Source organism: Lepus europaeus, chromosome 12 (assembly GCF_033115175.1).
Source record: "Lepus europaeus isolate LE1 chromosome 12, mLepTim1.pri, whole genome shotgun sequence".
NCBI classification, from domain to species: Eukaryota; Metazoa; Chordata; class Mammalia; order Lagomorpha; family Leporidae; genus Lepus; species Lepus europaeus.
The window spans coordinates 70,103,840-70,125,400 of record NC_084838.1 but is presented as its reverse complement, the minus strand read 5'-3'; the positions used below and the strand labels follow the sequence as shown (position 1 = coordinate 70,125,400).

At 44.2% G+C, this 21,561-nt stretch overlaps 1 protein-coding gene, 1 non-coding gene and 1 pseudogene across 2 annotated transcripts in view; 1 reads left to right on the top strand and 2 right to left on the bottom strand.

Annotated features, from left to right (window-relative positions):
* Nucleotides 1-14,394, top strand: part of RCL1 (RNA terminal phosphate cyclase like 1) — a 75,128-nt gene extending 60,734 nt beyond the window's left edge. The window contains exons 8-9 of the mRNA XM_062208308.1: nucleotides 1,685-1,788; nucleotides 13,647-14,394. Coding sequence (XP_062064292.1) covers nucleotides 1,685-1,788; nucleotides 13,647-13,797 — 255 coding nt within the window. The 3' untranslated portion in view covers nucleotides 13,798-14,394. The remainder of the gene's footprint in view (nucleotides 1-1,684; nucleotides 1,789-13,646) is intronic.
* On the bottom strand, nucleotides 3,327-3,428 carry LOC133772082 (U6 spliceosomal RNA). Its single transcript, XR_009867710.1, has one exon. It is a non-coding gene; the product is annotated as a U6 spliceosomal RNA (small nuclear RNA).
* Nucleotides 14,395-19,791: 5,397 nt separating the features above from the next.
* On the bottom strand, nucleotides 19,792-20,420 carry LOC133771022 (tetraspanin-3-like; annotated as a pseudogene).
* Between the last annotated feature and the right edge of the window lie 1,141 nt (nucleotides 20,421-21,561).

The following is a 21,561-nucleotide window of genomic DNA, read 5'->3' as shown; positions in this document are numbered from 1 at the left end:
CTGGTATCCACAAGCCCTCCCCTCCCCCCCAAACTGCAGACCAGGAGACGTTTTCAAGTCCTTCTGACATCCTTTTCACTCTAGTCTCCCCTCTAACACCTGTCTGATTTCCTACCTCCTGTACACAGAGACCTTCACTGGTTTCTTAGTTTCCGGAGATAAATATAGAACTCTTGACCTAGTTACATAAGCTCTACATCTTTCTAGCCGCCCCACTCCCTCCCTATGGCTGTCAGGCCTCTTTGAGAATGGCCTCCTGGCGATCCTTAGTGGACCCTGGGGCATGCTTTCTTTATCTTCCTTCTCTTCCTTCCTCTCTCTCCAGGGCCAGCTCAAGTCCCACCCCTCAACGTCTTCCTCTAGTGTCAGCTGAGCACTTCCCCTCCCACCTTGGCAGTCTGGTAGCCCCCATGACTCCCTCCGTGTATCCTGTACATGGACCCTAACATAATATTGCAGTAAAATATTAATCCTGTACCTAATAAAAAAATCAGTTGAAACTGGACTAATGACATAAGGATAGAGGCAGAGACCAGACAAAGTGGTTTAATTCCAGGCAGTCATATGGAAAGGGAGCGAGACATGTGGCACAGGCCCCTTATATTTCCTGTGGGTCAGGTTTTCCTTTTTGGGTGGAAAAAACACTCTTATCTCAAAATTTGATAATGACATAACTGTTTTCCCCTTTTGTTAAGTAGTTAAGAAGAGCTAACAGGAGGATCACCTCTTGATTTTGGATAAGGGTATCCTAAATAAGTAGGGCCAACACTACAGTGGGGCCTACTAAATGAAGCCTGACATCCAGAGGACGAGTGCCAGCAACTGAGAATGATGTATTCCCTACCTCAGATCCATTATAGAGGACAGGGGTGGGTGTGCCCACGTAAACAACACGGACTTCTGGTCAAAAAGTCCAGCCTTGGACAGTACTGGGTTTCTCATTGTGACCTTGCAAAATATGCAGGAATTCAAGGTTCTCTTGATTTCATTATGTACCATGTAAGTTTGAATCACTATAAATAAAATTGTTCCAGGATCGTACACATCAGTAATGTATGCATCTAGAAGAAGCAAAAGAGCCAAAACAGTTGAGAAAATCAAGAATGAAAGGAGAAAGGCCACCAAAGCAGTTGTCTATCAGGAGAAAGTTTTGGAAGAGAATTCTGTTGTGCTTATTGAGGAAAAGGAAGGAAAGAGGTGGGGGCTGGGGCTAAGGAATAATGTGTAATAAGAATGGAGGGATCTGACCCTGCCAGCTTGGGTTGAAGGCACTTGTGAAGAGAATAGGTGGAGGGGGAGTTCCTGTGGCAGGGCAAGCGGTTTGTGAGTGGTCGGTAGTAAGACCCTTTAAAGGGAGGGCCTTTTCACTGTTCAGTAAATGTGAGTGCCATCCACTGGGCCTTTGGGATGAAATAGTGTCTCCCAGAGTGTTGCTTACACTCAATAGAATGATATTATGCGCCTGCTATGATTACACTGATCATCTGTCAGTTTAACCCCCTAAAGGTAGCTGATACAAAGCTTAATCTTACTTGTCTTCTGTTGTATTACTGTTTGGATTTTACTCTGAGTTCTGGGTTTGTGTTTCTGATTTTATTTCCCCTTTTCTCTCTTGTTGCTTCCAACCCCCTCCCCCTTGTGATTTGTGCAATGTTTAATCATTAAAGTTACTTTGTGCTTACAGGGTGGATGTGTGGATTCAACCAATCAAAGCCTGGCCCTGCTGCTCATGACCCTTGGACAACAGGATGTTTCCAAAGTCCTGTTAGGACCACTCTCTCCCTACACGTGAGTGATTTTCTTTCACCCTCGTTATTCTGTCTAGTGTAATTTTCTAATTGCATAAAGTGACAGTGTGTTGTGCATAGTTTTGTTACGTGACTGCTTGCAGTTGTCACTCTTAACCTGGTATTTCTTTTATGGAGGAGTTTTGCCTTCCTTTCCTTCCTCATTCCCACCTGTCATTCCCATGTAATTAACATTACCTCATATCCCTTGGGTGATACTTTTCTTGTCTGTGCTTTAGATGTTATTTCCTTTATAAAGGTAAACTCCTGGCTCTGCACAGCTCGGATTTTATTTTATTTATTTTTTAAATTCCCCTTCTCTCTGTCAGCCTTCGCTTGCTATGGCAAAACGGGCTTTTTGTCCACGATGATAAGATATGAGCTGGCTAGAAAAGATAAAGTGAGGCAAAGTTGATAGTCATGCTACTGGGCTAGTAGTGAAATTGTAGGGGTGAGGCTGGACTGTGGCTGTTAACAGAAGTTGGCTGCTCAGGTGTAAGAGCAAGCAGTCTGTAGAAAGCAACTCCTCAGAGGACCTGAAGTACGAACTAACTGCACAGTGAAAGAAGTTTCCCCATGGCTCAAGTAGGCTGCTGGGAACAACCTGTTTGAATACTGACATGTGTTAAGTATGCACATATGTGCTTGTGTGCTTCCGGATGATTCCGTGGTCATCTGTGGGTGGTGAGCTGGTAGGAGGAAGTACTCAGCTAGATATGAGACTGAACTGTCCTTTTTCGGTTATCATGGTACCGATGCTGTATATCTGAAAGGTACAGTACTGTGATAACTGAAGAATGGTGGTGCCATCACATTGAGAAAGGGACAAGGCATGCGGTGCAGCAGTGTCGCTATGAGCCATGACCTTGGGGCACGAAAACCAGAAGCTGGGAAGCGATTTTTTGGGTGTGTCCCCCTCACCCCCATACCCGCCCCAGATAGACTTGTGTACAGTGTTTCACAGGCCAGGGAACCTAAAATTAGGTAATCCTAAATGGCACGCTGACATCAGCAGGTAAGGCTGCTGAAGCATTTGGAGAGGAGGTAAGAGCTGGGAGTGTAGCTCTCTGAAGTACAGTGTAGTGTTTGCTGGAAGCAGCTGATAGCTGTGGGGCCACCCGGCCCCTGCCAGCTTTTTAGGGCCTCTCATTGCTGCAGCTTCCCCAGCTGCTACTCCAGGGCAGCAGCCTGACCATTCGCACAGCAAAGAAGCCTTGTTGCTAAATGTGTGTGATCTTGGGCACGGCTTTGGTAGAACATTATGTGAAAAATGGAATACATATTTTCATTTTTCCTTGACACTTTTTTTGGCTTCTGTGAAGTTTTTCAAAGATGGTCAAGATGTGACTGGACATTTTGTAAATTCCTGTGTCCTTCTTAGGACACTGCTCACCGATCATTCACTGCAGTGGCTTTTTTTCCAGAAAACCTTGCCTAAAATTGCTGTATCACTCTGAATGGAACTCTCCCCCCTCCCAAGAACCTTTTATTTAAGGAATACAAACTTCATACATCTCATATTTACAACTTTAGGAACATAAAAATATGGAACACTTCATGAATTTGCGTGTTATCTTTGCACAGGGGCCATGCTAATCCTCTCTGTATCATTCCAATGTAAATGTGTTGCTGAAGTGAGCACCTGAATGGAACTTTGAAGGAGTAAGACAAATTGTATTTGGAACTAGGGCTTGAAGACATTCTCCTTCTTCTAGATTACCTGCCCCGCTCAGGGCTTCTTGCCAAGGGGCTTGCCATGAAGGGGGCCTCCCTTTTTTGGGTCAGCTAGCACAAGCAAGGGTAAGGGGGGTTGTTCTCAAGAAAGCTGAATCAGTGTTTGGGACCCATTTTACCTTTAGTCACTATGAAGGGCTCCAGTGGCCCTCAGCATGAAGGGTGAAGGGTGAAGGGTGAAGGTGGACCCCAGTAGACAAGGTTCACGTCGTATTTGTAAAGCCCAGTGGAGGGTAAAATGGGACAGAATCATGGCCAGGACCATCATGGTTCGGGGGAACAGTTGATTCTAGTTGAATTTGCAATCTCTGATGAGCTATTGCATTTATTTTTGTGTGCAATTAAAGTCATAGAAATGGTTTGTGAAACCTCAGGTTTCTAAAGAAAACCAGAAGCAAGACCCTTTTTACTTTTTTTCCTAAATGTATGTCTTCTGGCAGTTTGCACATGTTTTGATTTGCATAAATAGCTTTGTGAATGTTTATTTGCAGAGTTCTGGGCTTAAGGAGTTTTTTTTTTCTTTCAGCACTGCTTTCAAAGCCCTTTTGGAAAGTGAGGGTCTCAGTATCTCCCTGTTTTCCTCTTCCCGCTGTCTTACTGCCGGCACCACTGTTGCGCATTTTCAATGCTGCTTGAGAGGGTCCATCTGTATGAGTGAAATTCTCCAGCAAGGGCAGAGAAAATTTTTTTTCAGCAGAGTAAAATAGTATTGGATAACATGCTGGGGTGTGGAGAATCTGTTTCTGTTAAATTTATTGAGTTTCTTTTTTTTAACAGCCAGACTGAATTTATTCAGAGAAAATAAATTGATAGATACTGAGGTTTTTTTTTTTTAAGGTAGTTTACATTTAGTGACATTGGTTTTACCCTTCCCTCAAAAAGCTTAATTTTACAGCTTGTGAAGGATTCACGCTAATTTTATTTAAAGTTGAATTAACATCAAGAAAACAATATGTATTACAAGCATCTCTAATGGCACATTTAGAAATTGTTTGTAAAAGGATCCCGGGGTGGCTGGAGTTTTCCGTGTTCTATCATTGCACAAGCCCTGGGGTGCAGCCTACCTGGACTGCTGTTCTGACTCTCCCATGGGGCTACCAGGAGATCGTGGACTTGATATGTTATGGGTCTGAGCCTCAGTCTCACCTCTAGATAAGGGGACTACTCCTGAAGTCATGGAGGTGGCCAAGACGGAGCCATGCTTAAATGAGGTCAAGCATTCATTGCTTGTGGCAAGGCCTCTGAGGAGCCCAGTTAGTGCTGTGTGCCCAGGATCCTTTCTGGATATCTCCTTGCCCTACCCTAGACTATTCTCTTAGTCATGTCACTCTGACCACCAGGAGGTTGATAAACGTTTGTGGGGAGATCGTATGCCTGAGTAAAGATGTGACTGAGTTCCTCCTGCCACATAGCTGAATAAGCTACACATATTTATTATGCCCAAGAATTGTGTAAAGTAGGCTTTCATTTAACAGTGTTTACTATGTGCCAGGTACTGTCTTAAGCTTTTCAGTTCATTTAGTTTGCATCGTTACCCAGTGAGGATAGGAAAGGTGGACATTGATACTGTCTACCTTATAGGTGATGGAATCGAGGCCCAGAGAGATCAAGTCGTGCACAGGAAGTCAGGGTCACACAGACAGTTATGTGGGGTTCAGACCCAGACAGTTTCACACAGAGCGGCTGCTTCCCTCAACCACTGTGCTCTTCTATAAGAATTGGGGTTCTGTGTAGGCCGCTGGACTCTCTGCTACCTTGCCTGAGGCAGGATGCCAGAGAGTCTTCATTTCCAATGCTGCTGTGGAATACTTTCCTTCTATCTTTGTTGGAGTCTGAAATACACCATGCTGCTTGTTTATTTTCTAACTTTAGTAACTTGAGGAAGGGCTGGGGAGTTGGAGGCTACTTGTTGAACACCCACCAAGCAGGGCTTCTGGGCTCAGCCAGTAGGAAGATGGGTAAGATAATGAATGCACAGGAAAACAGTGGCCCACTGCTTGCAGGGTCCAGTGTTGTCACAGGTCTCTGGGAGCTCACACAGCATCGCTCCACCTTGAAATTTGGGAAGTGCTTTCAGCGCTGCATAGCCCTGTCATCTGTGTAAGTTAGATCCCTAGCACAGAAAGTCTGTGGGAAAATGGAATTGAAAGGTAAGTTTATTTGGGGGCAAAAACATCGTGAAATTCATGCTTAATTTTTGCAGAAGACACATTTTCCGTGAACTTTTTGAAGATCTCTCATATTTGGCATGTTGTAAAAGTGACACCTAACTTTTCAGATGAAGAAGAAAGGTCAGTGACCTGCTCATAGTGACTTCCTTTGGGAATTCAGCTGGGATTCCCATCCCTCAGTGGTGCAGCCAGCCTGGTTCCCTGTTTCCTGCTGCCTCTGCAACCTAATTTAATAACTTCCTGGTCAACTAGGCTTTGGAAAAGCTGCTTTTCAGCAGATAAATTTTTTCACCGATATATTTTAATTTGCGGCTTGGTCATAGCTAGAGGGACCAGAATTGAGCAGATTTTTGTCTTACTCTGAGATCTTCCCCTTCAACTTCTGGGTGGCTTGGTGGTGCAATAGGCAGGGCCCTGTGTCATGGGTTGTGTCAGCAGGATCTGCCGAAGAATGTTCCCTCCGTAACTGCTCTCACTCCACTCTGTCACATGCTTCCAAAGGGGAACCTACTGAGAGGGGCTTGGGTTGGGGCTGGGGCCTAGCAGCCATTCCAGCCCTGGGCTGCTGGGATGCAGTGGGCAGATGGCTGTGAACTTCATGGCCCTTCCTTGCTGGTCTGCAGCAGCAGTAGGAACAACTCACCTTTTGAAAATACAAAGGAAAAATTATCTTCATCCTCTGCAATTCTCTGAAAACTGTCAGATGGATTGGGGACTTTCGTTGAAAAGTCAGTTGTTTTTGTTTTTTGTTTTTTTTCCAAATAAATTACTTTGTCCTGAGAAAAATAAAAAGACTCCCTGTAGATGCATTTTTCCAGGTGGGGAGTTAACATCCTTCACAAAGTGGGTCTGGAGCCCCTGTTGCTGCAGTGCTTCATCTGAAAAGATGCCAGTTCTGAGTGTGCTTGTCTGCTGAGGGTCAGAGTAGTCCTCACCCTGCCATCCGTCACTCTGTGCTGGCTGTTTGGCTGTACAGTTTTACCTGTAATGCTGTGGAAGAAAGGCAAGGATTGTGAGCTTGGAAGGTGGTCCCCTTGAGGAGCTGCTGCCGTGCAGAGCTGTGGGGGCTGTGGAGAAGGGTGTGCATCTGCTCTGGACAAGACATTGTTCAACGGAATAGACAAGGGTACTTCACGAAGTTCGTGGAAAGGGACCGACATCATGGCTCAGCTAATTAAGCCACTGCTTGTGACTCCCATATTGCAGTGTTTGGGTTTGAGTCCTGCCTCCACTTCTGATCCAACATCCTGCTAACATGTAACCTGGGAAGCAGTAGATGATGGCTCAAGTACTTGAGTCCATACCAATCACGCGGGAGAACTGGATGAAGTTCATAACTGCTGGCTTTGACCTGGGCCAGCCCCAATTGTTGTAGGCATTTGAGATATGAACCAGTGGATGGAAGATCTCTTTTCTCTCTCTGACTCTCTCTTCTTCTTCCTCTCCCTCTGTCTCTCTCTTTTGCTCTGCCTTTCAAATAAGTAAACATTTTTTAAAATTCATTGGAAAATAGAATTAAAAGATAAGTTTAGGGACAGGTGTTTGGCTTTGTGTTAAGATGCTGGTTAAGATGCCTGCATCCCACATCAGATTGCTTGGGTTTGAGTCTTGGGTCCTGTCTGAATTCCACCTTCTTGCTAATATGCAGGTGATAGTTCAAGTAGTTGGGTCTTTTCATCCACATGGGAAACCCGGATTGAATTCCCAGCTTTGCCCTGGCCATATGTAGGGATTTGGGAGTGAATTAGTGAAATGGGAGTACCCTCTCCCTCTTCCTCCCTGTTTGCCTCTCAAATACATTTTGAAAGTTTCTGGAAATGCATTTATGAAAAAATGATGCATGGATTAAATTTTTTTTTTTTTGCAGTAAAATAAACTTAGCTGTTAATTTCATTTTCTTTGAACTTTTGGAAACACCCTTGTAGATACAGGAAGAGTTTGTTTTCCTTTAGTTTTCATTTTCTTAAGAAAGCTGTTTATTGGGATTTAATATCATCTGTGGTTGTTTCTCAGCTTCTGAGCATTTTTGCTTTTTAGTATCCCAGCTACTGCTAACAAAGGGAGAACGGGGTTGGAGGTGGGGAAAGACATTCTGAAATGTACCTTAATCCAGTCTTGTGTACAGTCTTCTCCAGAAAGGCCAAAGGGCTGGCAGAACATTATGTGAAAAATGGACCTGAATTTGCTTTTTCTAACTGTTCCAAAGGCTACAAATACCTGACAGCTGCAAATATGTGGGCCTGCACACTCATGCCTTGTGTTTCTCCCATCCTTTTTCTCCAAGAGATCAGAAGCCAGCTGAGGCCCCTTAGGAGTTGTGCCAGCTGGGAATGTATTTGGGTTTTCCAGCACAGTTGAATGATTCAGAATGAAGTAGGCTGGGTGAGGCCTTGGGAGCAGAGTGTGCCCCAGGCCTGTGTGAGTTCTAGGCAGCAGCACCAGAGAACAAGATGTTTCTTCCTTAGAATACAGCTGAGTGGGTGAGATGGCTGGCTTTGTCTGTCCTGCTGCTAGCTACAAGTCTTGCCCGAAGATGTGGACTGTTTACCTACAGGTTTGATGTGTTTTTCTTTTTTTCCCTAGGACAGGGTGGGGGAGGTAGTGGGATAGATGGAGAGCAAAAAAAGGGGGAAACAGGGAAAAATTCAGTTGGTTTATGAGACTGGAAAGCCAGCAGGGGGAGAACTGACTTCCCTTAATTGCAAAGAATATTGGAGTCTTAAGATTATCCCTAACGCCTACATTTATTCCATGCCTATTTCTTTCTTTTTTTTTTTTTTTTTCTTTCTTTTTTTGACAGGCAGAGTGGATAGTGAGAGAGAGAGACAGAAAGAAAGGTCTTCCTTTGCCATTGGTTCACCCTCCAATGGCCGCCGTGGCTGGCGCGCTGCGGCCAGCGCACCGCAATGATCCGAAGGCAGGAGCCAGGTGCTCATCCTGGTCTCCCATGGGATGCAGGGCCCAAGCACTTGGGCCATCCTCCACTGTACTCCCGGGCCACAGCAGAGAGCTGGCCTGGAAGAGGGGCAACCGGGACAGAATCTGGCGCCCTGACCGGGACTAGAACCCAGTGTGCTGGCGCTGCAAGGCGGAGGATTAGCCTGTTAAGCCACGGCACTGGCCTCCATGCCTATTTCTTGAAGGCCTTCATATATATAGTGACAGAAAGTCATTGCCCTTGAGGTGCTTGTAAGTTGTCCTTTTGGAAAGACCAGTTATTGCAACATGAAACACCAGCATTTACTTAAACACCATAAGCAGAGAAGGCTATGGAAACCTATAGGGGAGAGAAATATCTCATGGGGTAAGGATTATTGGTTGACATGGCTTTGTAGAAGATTGACAAATGGGATGGTATTTTTTTTTTTTTTTAATTTTTTTTTTGTTTGTTTGACAGGCAGAGTTAGTGTGAGAGAGAGACAGAGAGAAAGGTCCTCCTTCCATTGGTTCACCCCCTGAATGGCTGCCTTGGCCAGCTCGCTGCGCTGATTCGAAGCCAGGAGCCAGGTACCTCCTCCTAGTCTCCCATGTGGGTGCAGGGCCCAAGCACTTGGGCCATCCTCCACTGCCTTCCCGGGCCACAGCAGAGAGCTGGCCTGGAAGAGGAGCAACCGGGACCAGAACCTGGCACCCATATGGGATGCCGGCGCTGCAGGCGGAGGATTAACCAAGTGAGCCATGGCGCTGGCCCCGGGATGGTATTTTAAGGATGAAGATGAAATTGCACATTCCTAGGTGGAAGAGAAAGCTAAGAAGAGGGCGATTTTCCTGTGCACAAGCAGCACTGGCCTGAGCATTTGCTGCTGCTAGCCTCACAGCCCTGGAGAGCTGAGGTTTTAACCACATTGCCATTGGCCTTGCTTCTTGTTGCCTTTTCTTTCCTTTGACTGGATCAGTGCTCCATGGACAGAGGGCTGGGAGCCAGTGCAGGAGACTTTATATTGGGTTTAGTAAACAATGGAAAAAGGGTAGGAGCCGGAATCAGGATGTTCTCTTTAAGGTCACAAATATGTATTTATTTTGAGCAGTTTTATTGAGGTACAGTTCACATGCCCACTTACCAGTTTAGTGTTTAAACCAATGCACTGGAAAGCCAAGACTGTGGCAAAAATTATCCTACATGGAGGATCTCTGTGAGACCTCAGTGGAAAGAAAGGGCCATCAAAGAAGGGTGTACTTTTTTCTGAAAGGAAGAGAGAGTGTCCACTTTGCTTATGGCCGTGTCTAAATACTGATGGAGTCTGTGCTCACAAAAGGCTTCCATAGCCTTGGCAGCCCATGGCAAGAGACTCAGGTGATCACTGACGTCATAAATAAGAGTGTGTCTCCCACATACTTGGGCTATCCTCCCCTGCTTTCCCAGGTGCATTAGCAGTGAGCTGGATCTGAAGTGGAGCAGCTGAGACTTGAACTGGCATTCATAAGGGATGCCAGCGCTTAGGTGGCAGCTTAACCTGCTATGCTTCATATCAGTGCTGGCGCCGCCACCCCCCCCCCCCATATGATCTTTTGATACGTGGGTACATTGTGGACTGTTCAGTTAGTAAATAGATCTATCTTCTCGAACGTTTAACACTTTCTTTATGATGAAACATTCAGAGTCCTACCTTACAGTTTTTTTAAATAGAGAGATAGTATGTATTATCTTGTCACCCTACTGTGCAATAGAATCCCAGAACTTCTTACTCCCATTTAGTTATAATTTAGTATCAGTTAATCAAACCTTTCCTCATCACTGCCAACCCTATTCCCTCCTCAACCTCTTGTAAAGATTTATTTATTTTATTTGAAAGTCACAGTTACAGAGAGAGGGAGAGTTTAGAGAGAGAGAGATATCTTTCATACACTGGTTAATTCCCTAGATGGCTGCAATGACCAGGACTGAACCAGGCTGAAGCCAGGAACCAGAAGCTTCATCCAGGTTACCCATGTGAGTGGCAGAGGCCCAAGTACTTGGACCATCTTCTGCATTTCCCCTGGCATTAACAAGGAGCTGGATTGGAAGTGAAGCAGCTGGGACATGGACTGGTGCCCATATGGGTTACCAGCTTACAGGCAGTGGCTTAATCTGCTACATCACAGTGCCAGCCCACCGTTAACACTTTTAACTTCTATGAGATCACATTTTTTTTTAAAGACTGTATATATGGGTGAGATCATGTTAGACCTGTCTTTCTATGATCATGTGATACCTGTCTTTGTGCTTGTCTTACTTCACTTAACATATTTTCCTCCAGTTCTATCCATGCGCTTGTGAAGGACAAAATTTCATCCTTTTCTGTCATTGAGTAACATTCCATTGTGTTTATGTAGGACATTTTCTTCATCCATCCATCCATCAGTGGATAGTTTTTGTTTCAGTTTCTCAACTGTTGTGAATAGAGCTACAATAAACATGGGAGTGCAGATGTCTCTTCAACAGACTGATTTCATTCCATTGTTTGTATACCTAATAATGGAATTGTTGGGTCACACAGTAGTTCTATTTTTAGAACCTTCCATACTATTTTCCACAGTGGCTTTACTAATTTATATTCCCACCCACAGTGTGCAAGAGTTCTCTTTTCTCCAGACATTCAACACTTGTTATCTTTTTGATGATAGCCAGTATAATTAGAATGGTACTTCATTGGGGTTTTGATTTCCATTTCCCTGATGATTAATGATATTAAGCATTTCTTCATGTACCTAATGATGTTTTCATTTATTTATTTTTAAAGATGTATTTGTTTATTTGAAAGGCAGAGTTACAGAGAAAGAGGGAGAGACAGAGAAGAGAGATCTTCCATCCACTGTTGACTTCCCAAATGACTGCAATGGCCAGGACTGGTCAGGTGAAAGCCAGGAGCCTGGAACTTCATCAGGGTCTCCACATGGAGGGCAAAGATCCAGGCACTTGGGCCATCTTCCAGTGCTTTCCCAGCTGCATTACTGGGGAACTGGATTGGAAGTGGAGTGGCTGGGACTCATGTCCCAGGCAGTGGCTTAACCTGCTGCATATCATTGCTGGCCCCTGATCTTTTTTTTTTTTTTTATGTAGTCATCCTACTGGGTTTGAAGTTCTATCTCATAGAAGTTTTATCCTTTCCTCAGTGACTAATGATGTTGAGCATCTTTTCAAATATTTATTGGTTATTTGTCTTCTTTGATGAAATGTCTGTTTAGATCTCTTGCCAATATTTTCATTTTTTAATTATTGAATTCTTTACATATTCTGAATATCAGGCCCTTATCAGATGTATGACTTCCAAATATTGTATCCTGCAGGTTTTTCACTTTCTTGATAGTGTCTTTGATGGACAGAAGATTATAATCTTGCTCAAGGCCAATTTATTTTTTCTCTTATTGCTATGCTTTTGGTGTTGTATTTAAGTAACTTAAGCAATTGTTTTCTAACTCAAGGAATGACGATCTATCTTTATATTTTTTTCTATGAATTTTATAGTTTTATCTCCAACAGTTAGGTCTCTGATCCGGTTGAGTTAATTTTTGTATGTGAGGTGAGGTGATAGTCCAACTTCATTCTTTTGCATGAAGATGTCTGATTATTCTAGCACCATTTGTTGAAAAAAAAAAAATCAGTATTTCCCCATCAAATTATCAATTGACCATAAGTGTGTGGTTTTATGCTTTGACTGTCAGTTCTATACCATTGATCTGCATGTCTAGGATCAGTACTGTTAAAGTCTTCTGGGTGATTCCATGTGCAGTTGAGGTTGTACCATCTTGCTGGGGTAGGGAGTTTGGTGGTTGGACTGAGAGGTAGCACAACACAGAGTTCTTGTAATACTCCATTACAGATGGACAGGCCACTGTTCTTCACCAGCCTGATGTTTCTTAAACTTGCTTGGTAAGAATTACCAGGGATGATTGCTAATGATAGATTTCTGATCCCAAATGGTCGGGGAGCTCGCGGCCCTATATGAGTTGGGTAGGGAACATCTGAGTGTGCTCTGTATTCTGGGTTCTTTTGTATGGGCACTACCTCCCTGCCTGCTGCAAGCTGCTCAGAATCTTGAAGAACCTGTGTACTTACTGGACTCTCCAGTGACTGTCAGGTTAGCTGAGTGAGTCTGAGTCCGATAGGGCATACAAGTAGAAGCCTGTAAATTCACACCACCCTTTGTACAGAGCATTGCCATTCCCAAGAGACTCTTGGAATGATGCTGTCTCTGTGTTAAGCGAGATTACAAGGAACAGCCCTATGAAACTCCTTGCCATGCTTCTGTGAGCTCCTTCCTGGCCACTTTAATATTGCTCTTGGCAAATATGTAGAAAAACTGTTAACGCCCACAGTTCTTCCCTGTCTGTGTTGGTTGCTTTATTTAAATTCCCACAGTACTTTTAGAGGATATTTAACTTAGGGGTTTTGTCTGTACCTCTAGATTGAAATCTTCATGAGGGTAAGTTTTAAATTCTTTTTCTAATCTTTTATGTTGGCTACAACACTAAGAGAGGTTGGCACCAGGAACAGTGCCTGGCATATATAGTAGGCATTCAATAAACATTTGTTGTGTAAATGGAAGGATATTGTTCAGGAAGAAAGGGAGATGCTTTATCTGTTTTGGCTTCAGAAGTAGTCATTCTACTTGTTTTTGTCTCAAGGTGCTGTGAATCATGGAAGTATGTTTTTCTGTCTTTGCATGGCTACTCAAAGATGACCACTCTAACAAGTGTGTAGACTAAATGACTTACATGTCATTTATTAACTGCAAACTTTTTTTTCTCCTTAATGTATTTTTCCATATTGTGTATCTCTACAAGCTGTCTAAATCCTCTTTGGAAACTGGCAGGCTATGAATGAGTGCTGTCTAATCAAATTTGATAAGAAATTCCTAATTTCAGTCAAAATTTCCTCTTGGTCTGGGAATTAAGTTGGGGTTCCAGGTGGGAGAGGGAGATTATTTTTTAAACGAATTCCTTTTTTCTTTCTTTCTTTTTTTTTTTTTTTTAGGATAGAATTTTTGCGGCATTTGAAGAGCTTTTTCCAGATTATGTTTAAAATTGAAACCAAGCCATGTGGTGAAGAACTCAAGGGCGGGGATAAAGTACTGCTGACTTGTGTTGGCATTGGCTTCTCCAACCTTAGCAAGACCCTCAAATGATACTGTCACAAGATCAGGCCTTCTTGCCTACAAAGCCGAAGCTTCCGAGACATCAGAAGGGACGAGTAGATGTCTTCATCCAGGACAGGATAGCCACTTTTATTGAGGACTTCCTTAATTTCCCACCAAAAAGAAAATCAATATAAAATCAGACATCCTGTATTGTGTAGTTGCTGTTTCTTCAGTCACCATAAGAACTCCCTTGGTTTACCTGGAGGAAGAGTGTGCCTTTCGGACATGCTTTGTTGTTCGAATAGAATCACAGATGTGCTCCCACAGACTGGTGCTTCTGTCGTGTGGGCATTTTCCAGACCTGTGCAGTCTGTTCCTGTTCTTCCCACAAGGACTTAACTTGTTAAGCCTCCATTTCTGTGACAGAGATTAAGAGAGATAATATGTGTGGAAGGTCTTTATGAGTGGCACAGTGCTATGTAAGTGTCAGAAATTGGTATGTCGAATTACTGAAGGTCTTATCTTTTGAATGGATCTCTGTCATGGATGTAGATACTGTTGCTCTTGTTCATTGACTGTGTACGTGAGGGACAGGTAGAGGGGAGGGGGCATGGGTCCAATTAAAGTTTTTGGATATTTTCTATATCCCAGGTGTGCTCTACATGTCCTTATTTTGTTCTTAATATCTCCATGTTGTAAAGTTTATTATCTGCACAAGTAAATTCAGAAAGGGGGTTTTACTCCTTTGAAGTTTATAATGTAGAGACATTGGATCTTCTGATTTAAAGATCTAAGTGCAATAAAATCAGGTCCTGGGAATTTTACCTACTTTCAAGCTAAGAAGTTCAATTTTTACTGTTTTCTAGATGCCAGCAGCAATTGTGAGAGTCCTGGGTCAGAGGCAGAGCTTAGTAGGCAACATGAGCCTCATATTAGATTGGTTTTCTCTGTTGCTCAGGTCTTACAGTGGCCATGGAGGGGCCCAGATAGTTGCCACACATGCCATGGGTTTGTGGCACAGCCAAGAAATATGGTTGCTGGAGGACTCACCTCTTTTGTAGCAAATCTGCTGTTGATTACATATGGGGACATTCCTTCATCCCTCAAGATTGCCTGCTGCAAACACAGTTCTGAGAAAGGCCTACCCTGCAGGAAGTGGATTGCCCCACCAACTAGTAGAGTCTACATTTAGTGAGTGTGGTGGGAGTGGGTTGGAGTTGGTAGGAAGGGAATATCTGCTTCTTTCTACCAGGATTCCAAATGGTATCCCCCACCTAGGGTGAACTTTTTAAGGAAGGAAAGGTCTTTGTCTCACCAATCTGTTTGAATACCTTTTTTTTCCCTCCAGTGAAAGGGGGCACCAAAAAAGGCTGTGCTCTGGTGAGTGAGGGTGTGGGAGGATCTGGAAAGAGAGAGCTAACGTGGAAGAAGGCCAGGCCACTCTGAACTGTGGCATTCTGCTGAGTGTTTCACATGGCAGATCCATGTTCTGTTGGTATGGAAGAAATGACCACAACCGTAGCAGCCAAAACCATATCCATTAATCACTTCACAGTTCTGTATGTCAGAAGTCCAGGAAGACTTGGTTCTCTGCTTAGGGTCATAGAAGTTTGATACTGAGATGTCAGTTGGGCAGGGCTCTCATCTGAATGCTCCAGGAAAGAACATGCTTCCAGCTCTTTCAGCTTTTTGGCAAAATTGGTGTAGGACTGTTGTTTCCATTTTCTTGCTGGCTGTCAGCTTGAAGATGCTGCCTGCATTCCTATTCGCTTGGTTGCCTAAAGCCAGCAATGGTGCATTGAGTCCTTCTCCTACTTCAAATCTGACTTCATCTTGTGATGCCAGCTGGGAAAATATTGCTTTTAGGTGGTTCATTTGACAATTTTCCCACCTAGATAATCTCCCTGTCTTCAAATGAGCTGATCACAGGAGTTCCTAGGTTTGTGTTGAATTATCACAGGCCGGGGACCATAGATGGCCATCTTAGATGGTCTACCACACATAACAGCACTCTTAGGGCCTCTGACTTTTGAATGCAGAGCTGCACATCCAGAACTAAAGTTTCACATTGCTTTGGACATGTCAAATATTGTCAGAGGCCTTTGATAGCAGCTCTGGAAATAGTACTGTTGGCCAAGTTAGGGTAGCAGGTAGAGGCCAGACAGATTGTCGCAAGCAGTAGAAGGGACATATCTGATGAGGTTCCAGCTCTCCATCTGGCTCTACTGCTTCAGGAATGGGAACAAATGTCTGGCAGTAGTGGTGATGATACTGCTGAAAGAGGGACAAATTTATTGTTTAAAAGTCTGCTCCCAGTCCCTTCTCAAATTCCCAAGAGAAGCATGCCATTCCTTGGACAGAGTCACCCTTTGCTGGTTGCTCATACAGACGATTCAGCTTCTGCAGGCTCAGCCTTGTTCCCTGCTTTGCTTCTGTGTGGTTCAGCTACTCTGCAGTGGTTTGAAAAAGATTCCAGCATCTTGGGGCTTGGTTTTCTAATTTGTCCTGTTTGTTCCTCTCTGCTGACAGACCACTCTGAGTCACAGTAGCTGTTGTTCAATGGGACAAGTGAATTCTTTAGTCAGATCCACCTGAGCCTTGCTGGGTGTCATGGCAGGATCCTTGTCTTTGCCTTCTTGTCATCTATCAGCCCTGCTTCTGTCTTTAACATGCTTCAATCACATTTTGTGCCAATGCCAGCCTGCTCCCTCCACGTGATTGCTTTACCAGAGCTGTTGCTAAGGAGTGGGAGGAAGCTGGCATCCTGCAGTGCAGTATGCTAAAAGAAAACAGCCACAGGGGGACCTGCTGACATCCAGGTTGTCCTCTCAGGGCAGGTAATCCTTGCAGGTTTTGAGTCATTTCCAGTAAAAAGCAGTAAAAGACAATCTAATTACAGATCTAACCTAAAAAGACAAAAACAAAAACTTAAGTTGCACTATGGTATCCGTCTCGTCATGCCTCTAGCACAAGACCATGACGTGGATATTTCCCTCTAGGTCTTTCTGTTGGGAAGCTCCAGGTGAGGCCCATGCTGGCAATTACTGAGTAGAAGAGTTGAGAGTACTGAGGGCACAGAAGGAAGTAGGCAGGATAGATTAGAGAGGTGATAGAGAACTAGAACTTTTGGGGAAGACAAAAGTACCAAAGGTTTGGCAGTGCCCCAGCTGGAGGAGGAAGGGAATTTCGGATGGCTGAAGAAATGGTTTACTGGGGGCTTTGGTGAAGGGTGTGAGGATTGGAGTGTGGGAATCCATTACCTTGTCCTGTTGGCACTGTGTTGGTGACCTGGGCAGCTATAAGGAGGTGGTTTTAGCTAGTCTAAGATGAATTGGCACATGGCACTTGGGCCATATCCCAGCCTGCATCTCCATTGTTCTTCACCTGGCTCCAGAGTGGATCAGAAGTAACTTGTACTTAGAATTTCCATGCTCAGATGACCCTCGCCTGTTCTTTAGAAGTGACTAATAGTTAATGGGAATGTCAATAGGCAAGGCAGAGCTTTCTGTACTTTTATCAGCCTCATCTGAGAATCCATTTAAGTGGAACAGTTTATCAGTGTTTGGCATCAACCGAGGCCAAGCCACATTACTTCTTTATTCAAGCAAATAAAGGCTGTCATTTTGTTGGGGGAGTCCCTGGTGTAAAGGGTTGCTCTGATTCCTTGTCACCTGTCACTCATATCCGGTAGATCATCTGACCCCCAGCCCTCCTCCCAGACCTTGGGGCAGTAGCTATTTTAAAACATCCTAGATGTTTTTGATATTTGAGTTTTTCTGAGAGCTCAGAACATTATTTATTTCCCCTGTGTTTTCTCTCCATTCCCAGCCCTCTAAACTTTAGGATCTAAAGAACCTTGCATCCTGACTATTCAGACTGATTAATTTGTTAATCATTTCTCTCTGCTATAGTTTGAGAAATGATTTATTCCAACAGATGAAAGTAGGTGGATTTATAGAAATCAGAGGCTAACTTAAAGGCAAAAGATAACACACCAGACCAGTGATGACACATGTGGTGACTTGATGTGATTATTCTCTGAGCATCCTGGCACCACAGCCCTGATGGAGGGGTAGGCTGTTGCCAAACTCACTAGTGGCCATCTGGTCAGTGGAGCTGTGCATTGTGAGCAAGTGGTAGTCCGAAAGGGAAGTGGTAGAGGTAGCTGCCTCTTCTTACTACACCTGGGAATGGTGGGACATCCAGAAGTTCTTTGTAATCTTTGATGAAGAATGATGGGGGCTGGGGGGTTGGAGGCATCTATTTTGAAATGGTACGTGGCTGCTACCTAGAGAGCTTTAACTTCAGTTGTGACAGCCAACCTCAGGCTCTTGTAAGCTCTAAGTGCACCTGGTATCTGGCCCCTCCCACGTCCTCCTCCCTTAACTACCTTCCCTTTTACCCATTAGGATTAGCTAAAGACATCACACCACCATCTATAAGCTTTGAAGGACCTCTGAGGATGTTTGCAATGAACCAGGCAAAAAAGTTATGACTGCAAATTATGCAGGGAATAAAGTAAATACAAATATCCATAAAATGAAATACTTTCTAGTTTAATTGTTAAAATTATATCAAGGATTCTTTTCATAGGAATTTTAGTACACACAATGATTGCCAACGAGTCATAGCTAATTGTTCATTTTCTGTTTGAGGCTGGCTAATTTGGAAAGAACACTAGTTCTTTTAGTTCACGAATTTGGAGGTTCGAGGGTGAGGGACTGCATGTGATGATGGCCTTCTTGCTGACAGAGTCCCAAGACAGCACGGGGCATGGCAAGAGAGACAGTGTGCCTGTCAATTCTAATCTCTTTTTTCTTTAGCCACCAATAGTCAGTTAAGGCTTATCTACTTTGATGACCTGGTTCTTGACATCCCCCCTCAACCTTTGAACACCATAGTTGGATCAAGGTTGCACTGTCTTAGTATAAATGCCATCATAAGAGGCCTAGAAAGTAAAACCGCCCTTCTTCCCACTGAGCCACCTTCACAGTCTTAAAGTCTGAGCAGCTTCTAAGGGAGGCTTTTACCACTCTCCCCCCCACCCCAAACTCTCCCTGGTACATGTTCTCATAGATCTCTGTATCCCCAACCCCTTGCTGTAGCACTCAGCACACTCTGTTAGTTAATTCTCGTCCCTGTTAACCAGTGGTAGCAGGGACCAAGTCCATCTTTTAAGGTTTTAAGATGTGACTATCTTAAAGGATTTTTTTAAACTGTGTTTTTGAGGTCTGATCTAGAGTTGATTGAATTGGAGTATTCTATAATGGAGGTCACATATATGTCCTACTTGGATAGTCTACATGGATGCATTATTTCTAATGAGTTAGACTATGATGAATGGGCTCACTCATGAGAAGTCCCACGCTAATGCTCTGAAAACAGCAGTGTGTGTATTACACCCCTCCATCAAGCTTTCCTTGATTCAAACCCCTGGTTTCAAAGGTCAGTTTCTGATTTTGAAGGTGAGCCAAGATCCGCACTGTGGGTCCTAATGTCTTTTAGCCATTTTGTACAGTTGATATCTTACTGGACTACAGTATATAACTCTGAAAAGGGCACTAGTGAAAGCCACTATCTGGTATGAGTTATAACCAGATAGATTCCTCCAAAACCCCTTGACCAAGACCTCCCCATTGTGAAGAATGAAAGGACCCAGTGATGGTTCCGCATCTGTCCCCTTACGACTTGGCAGTCACAGAAGCAGGCCCACATCCTCCTCTAGTTCTGCTGCACTATGCAGCTTGCAAACAGTTTTTAAATTAGAACCTTGACTGCTGTGCTTAAAACTTAGGGGCAGGGAGTCAGCTAGAATAAGGGGAAAGAGTCATAAAGGTGGGTAAGGAGGTGGGCACGTCAAAAGCCAAGGTGCTCTGTCCCATGCCAGAGTACCAGTGTTTCACCAGATGAAAGTAGGAAGCCAATTGCAGCAGACTTTTCTAATTCTATTTCCAAATCAGAAGGCCAACAAGCTCAAGCTGAGCCGTCTGCTGTGTATAGGTTCTGCCAGTGATGAGGAGATCATATGCAGGATCTCTACTCTTACTGAACATGATCCACACACATAGCATGGCCGGCAGCTGAATACCCAGTACTGCCCAGAATCTCTTCTAGCTTCCACACAACCAGAGCCTCACAGCCCCCTGCTTTGAGGTTGGAGGCATGGGCCATACTGCTGTTGGAGCTACTGGCGTCTCTGCAGCAGCTAAGGGAGTCATTCTGGTTTTTGGTTTCTTTGAACCAATCTGTATTTTCCCCATCTGAGTAGCTGTGAATTCCACAGCAGTGCAGCTGTCTCTGTGTAATCAGTAGCCTGGATAGCAGCACTGGGCTGCTTCTACTGTAGGTCTTAATGCACTTTCTGAATGCTGTGGTCCACCTTGTTTTTTGCCTTTGCAACACTACAACAGCCTCTGTAACAAAGACCAAGAGAAGGATGATGACAAACGTGGCAGTCCACAGGGACTTTGCTAGATTCTGGTACAAGACTGCTCCTACTGCTATGATCACTATGGTAGGGATGAGCGTGTATACATCTTCAAAGAAATGGTGGTAGTCATCGTGGGTGAAGATATAGGCTCCCCTATGGCATAAAATGCCAGCTGCACCCCGAAGATGACAACGAGAAAGACCGGCTCAGTCTTGGAGGAGGTGACACAACACTAGCCCATGGCACCAGCAACCTGCCAAGGCCCTGCTTGATGAGTGTTCTTTTTTTTTAATCCTTTATTTATTTTTTAAAAATTCATCAGGGTTGACATTGTGAAGCAGGGGGTTAAGCCTCCACCTCCGACACTGGCATCCCATATTAGAGTGTAAGTTCAAGTCCAGGCTGCTCCATTTCCTATCCAGTTCCCTGCTGCTGTGCCTGGGAAGGCAATGGAAGATGGCCCAAGTGCTTTGGTCCTTGCCACCCATGTGGAAGACACTGATGCAGTTCTGGCTCCTGGATTCAGCCTTGACTGTTGTGGCAGTTTGGGGAGTGAACCAACAGATGGAAGTCATCTACCACCACCCACCGCCTCCCCACAAGCTGTTGCTCTGACTTTCAAATAAATAAATCTTAAAAATTAAACATGTGTGTGAAAAGCTTTCTGTCTGTCGAATTTCAGCATAGCATTGTGGAAATAACACAAGTTAGAGATGAGACCCACATTCGACCCTAGCTGCATCAGAAGCATGGGGCCAGCCCTCCATCCTTCTGACCCTGAGTTTCCTCATCTGGAAGTAGAAAATATCTGCCTCACACTCACCTCAGCACTGAAAGAATTTATTAAATATGATGGTGTGAGGATGCTTTTTAGCTGTTCAATCCTTGGTAAAATATTCAAAACAGCATTTCTGCTAATATATTAATGTCAGCATGAGTCATAGGGTGTTTCTTTGCATCTAATCCTGGGATGTGCTCAGCTGGAAGACCAGAGTTAGGGCACCTGTGCATGGATTGAGGTCAAACTGCCCATGACAAATGTTAGAGTTAAAAAGAGCCTCCGGGCATGCCAGTGAAGCTCGCTGTGTTCCAGCACAAAGTGCCAGGATCTGTGTAGTCTGGGCCGAGTGAAAAGCCAGGCTGACCTCAACACTTTCAGATCCTTGGGCTGCTGTGTGCACCAACCACTTGAGTATAAGGGATGGCATCCTTTCCATTCCCATCAGGAAAGAAAAAGAATCACAGTTCTAGGAGCCAATTCAGAAAGTCTATAACATGTCAGTCTGGTTTTCCTGGTGCTGCATGGAACATGGTATAACAGAATACAAAAGAGTCACTTGAACCTTAGGTGTTGGGGTTGGGACCTCTGCCTAAGGTTTGCC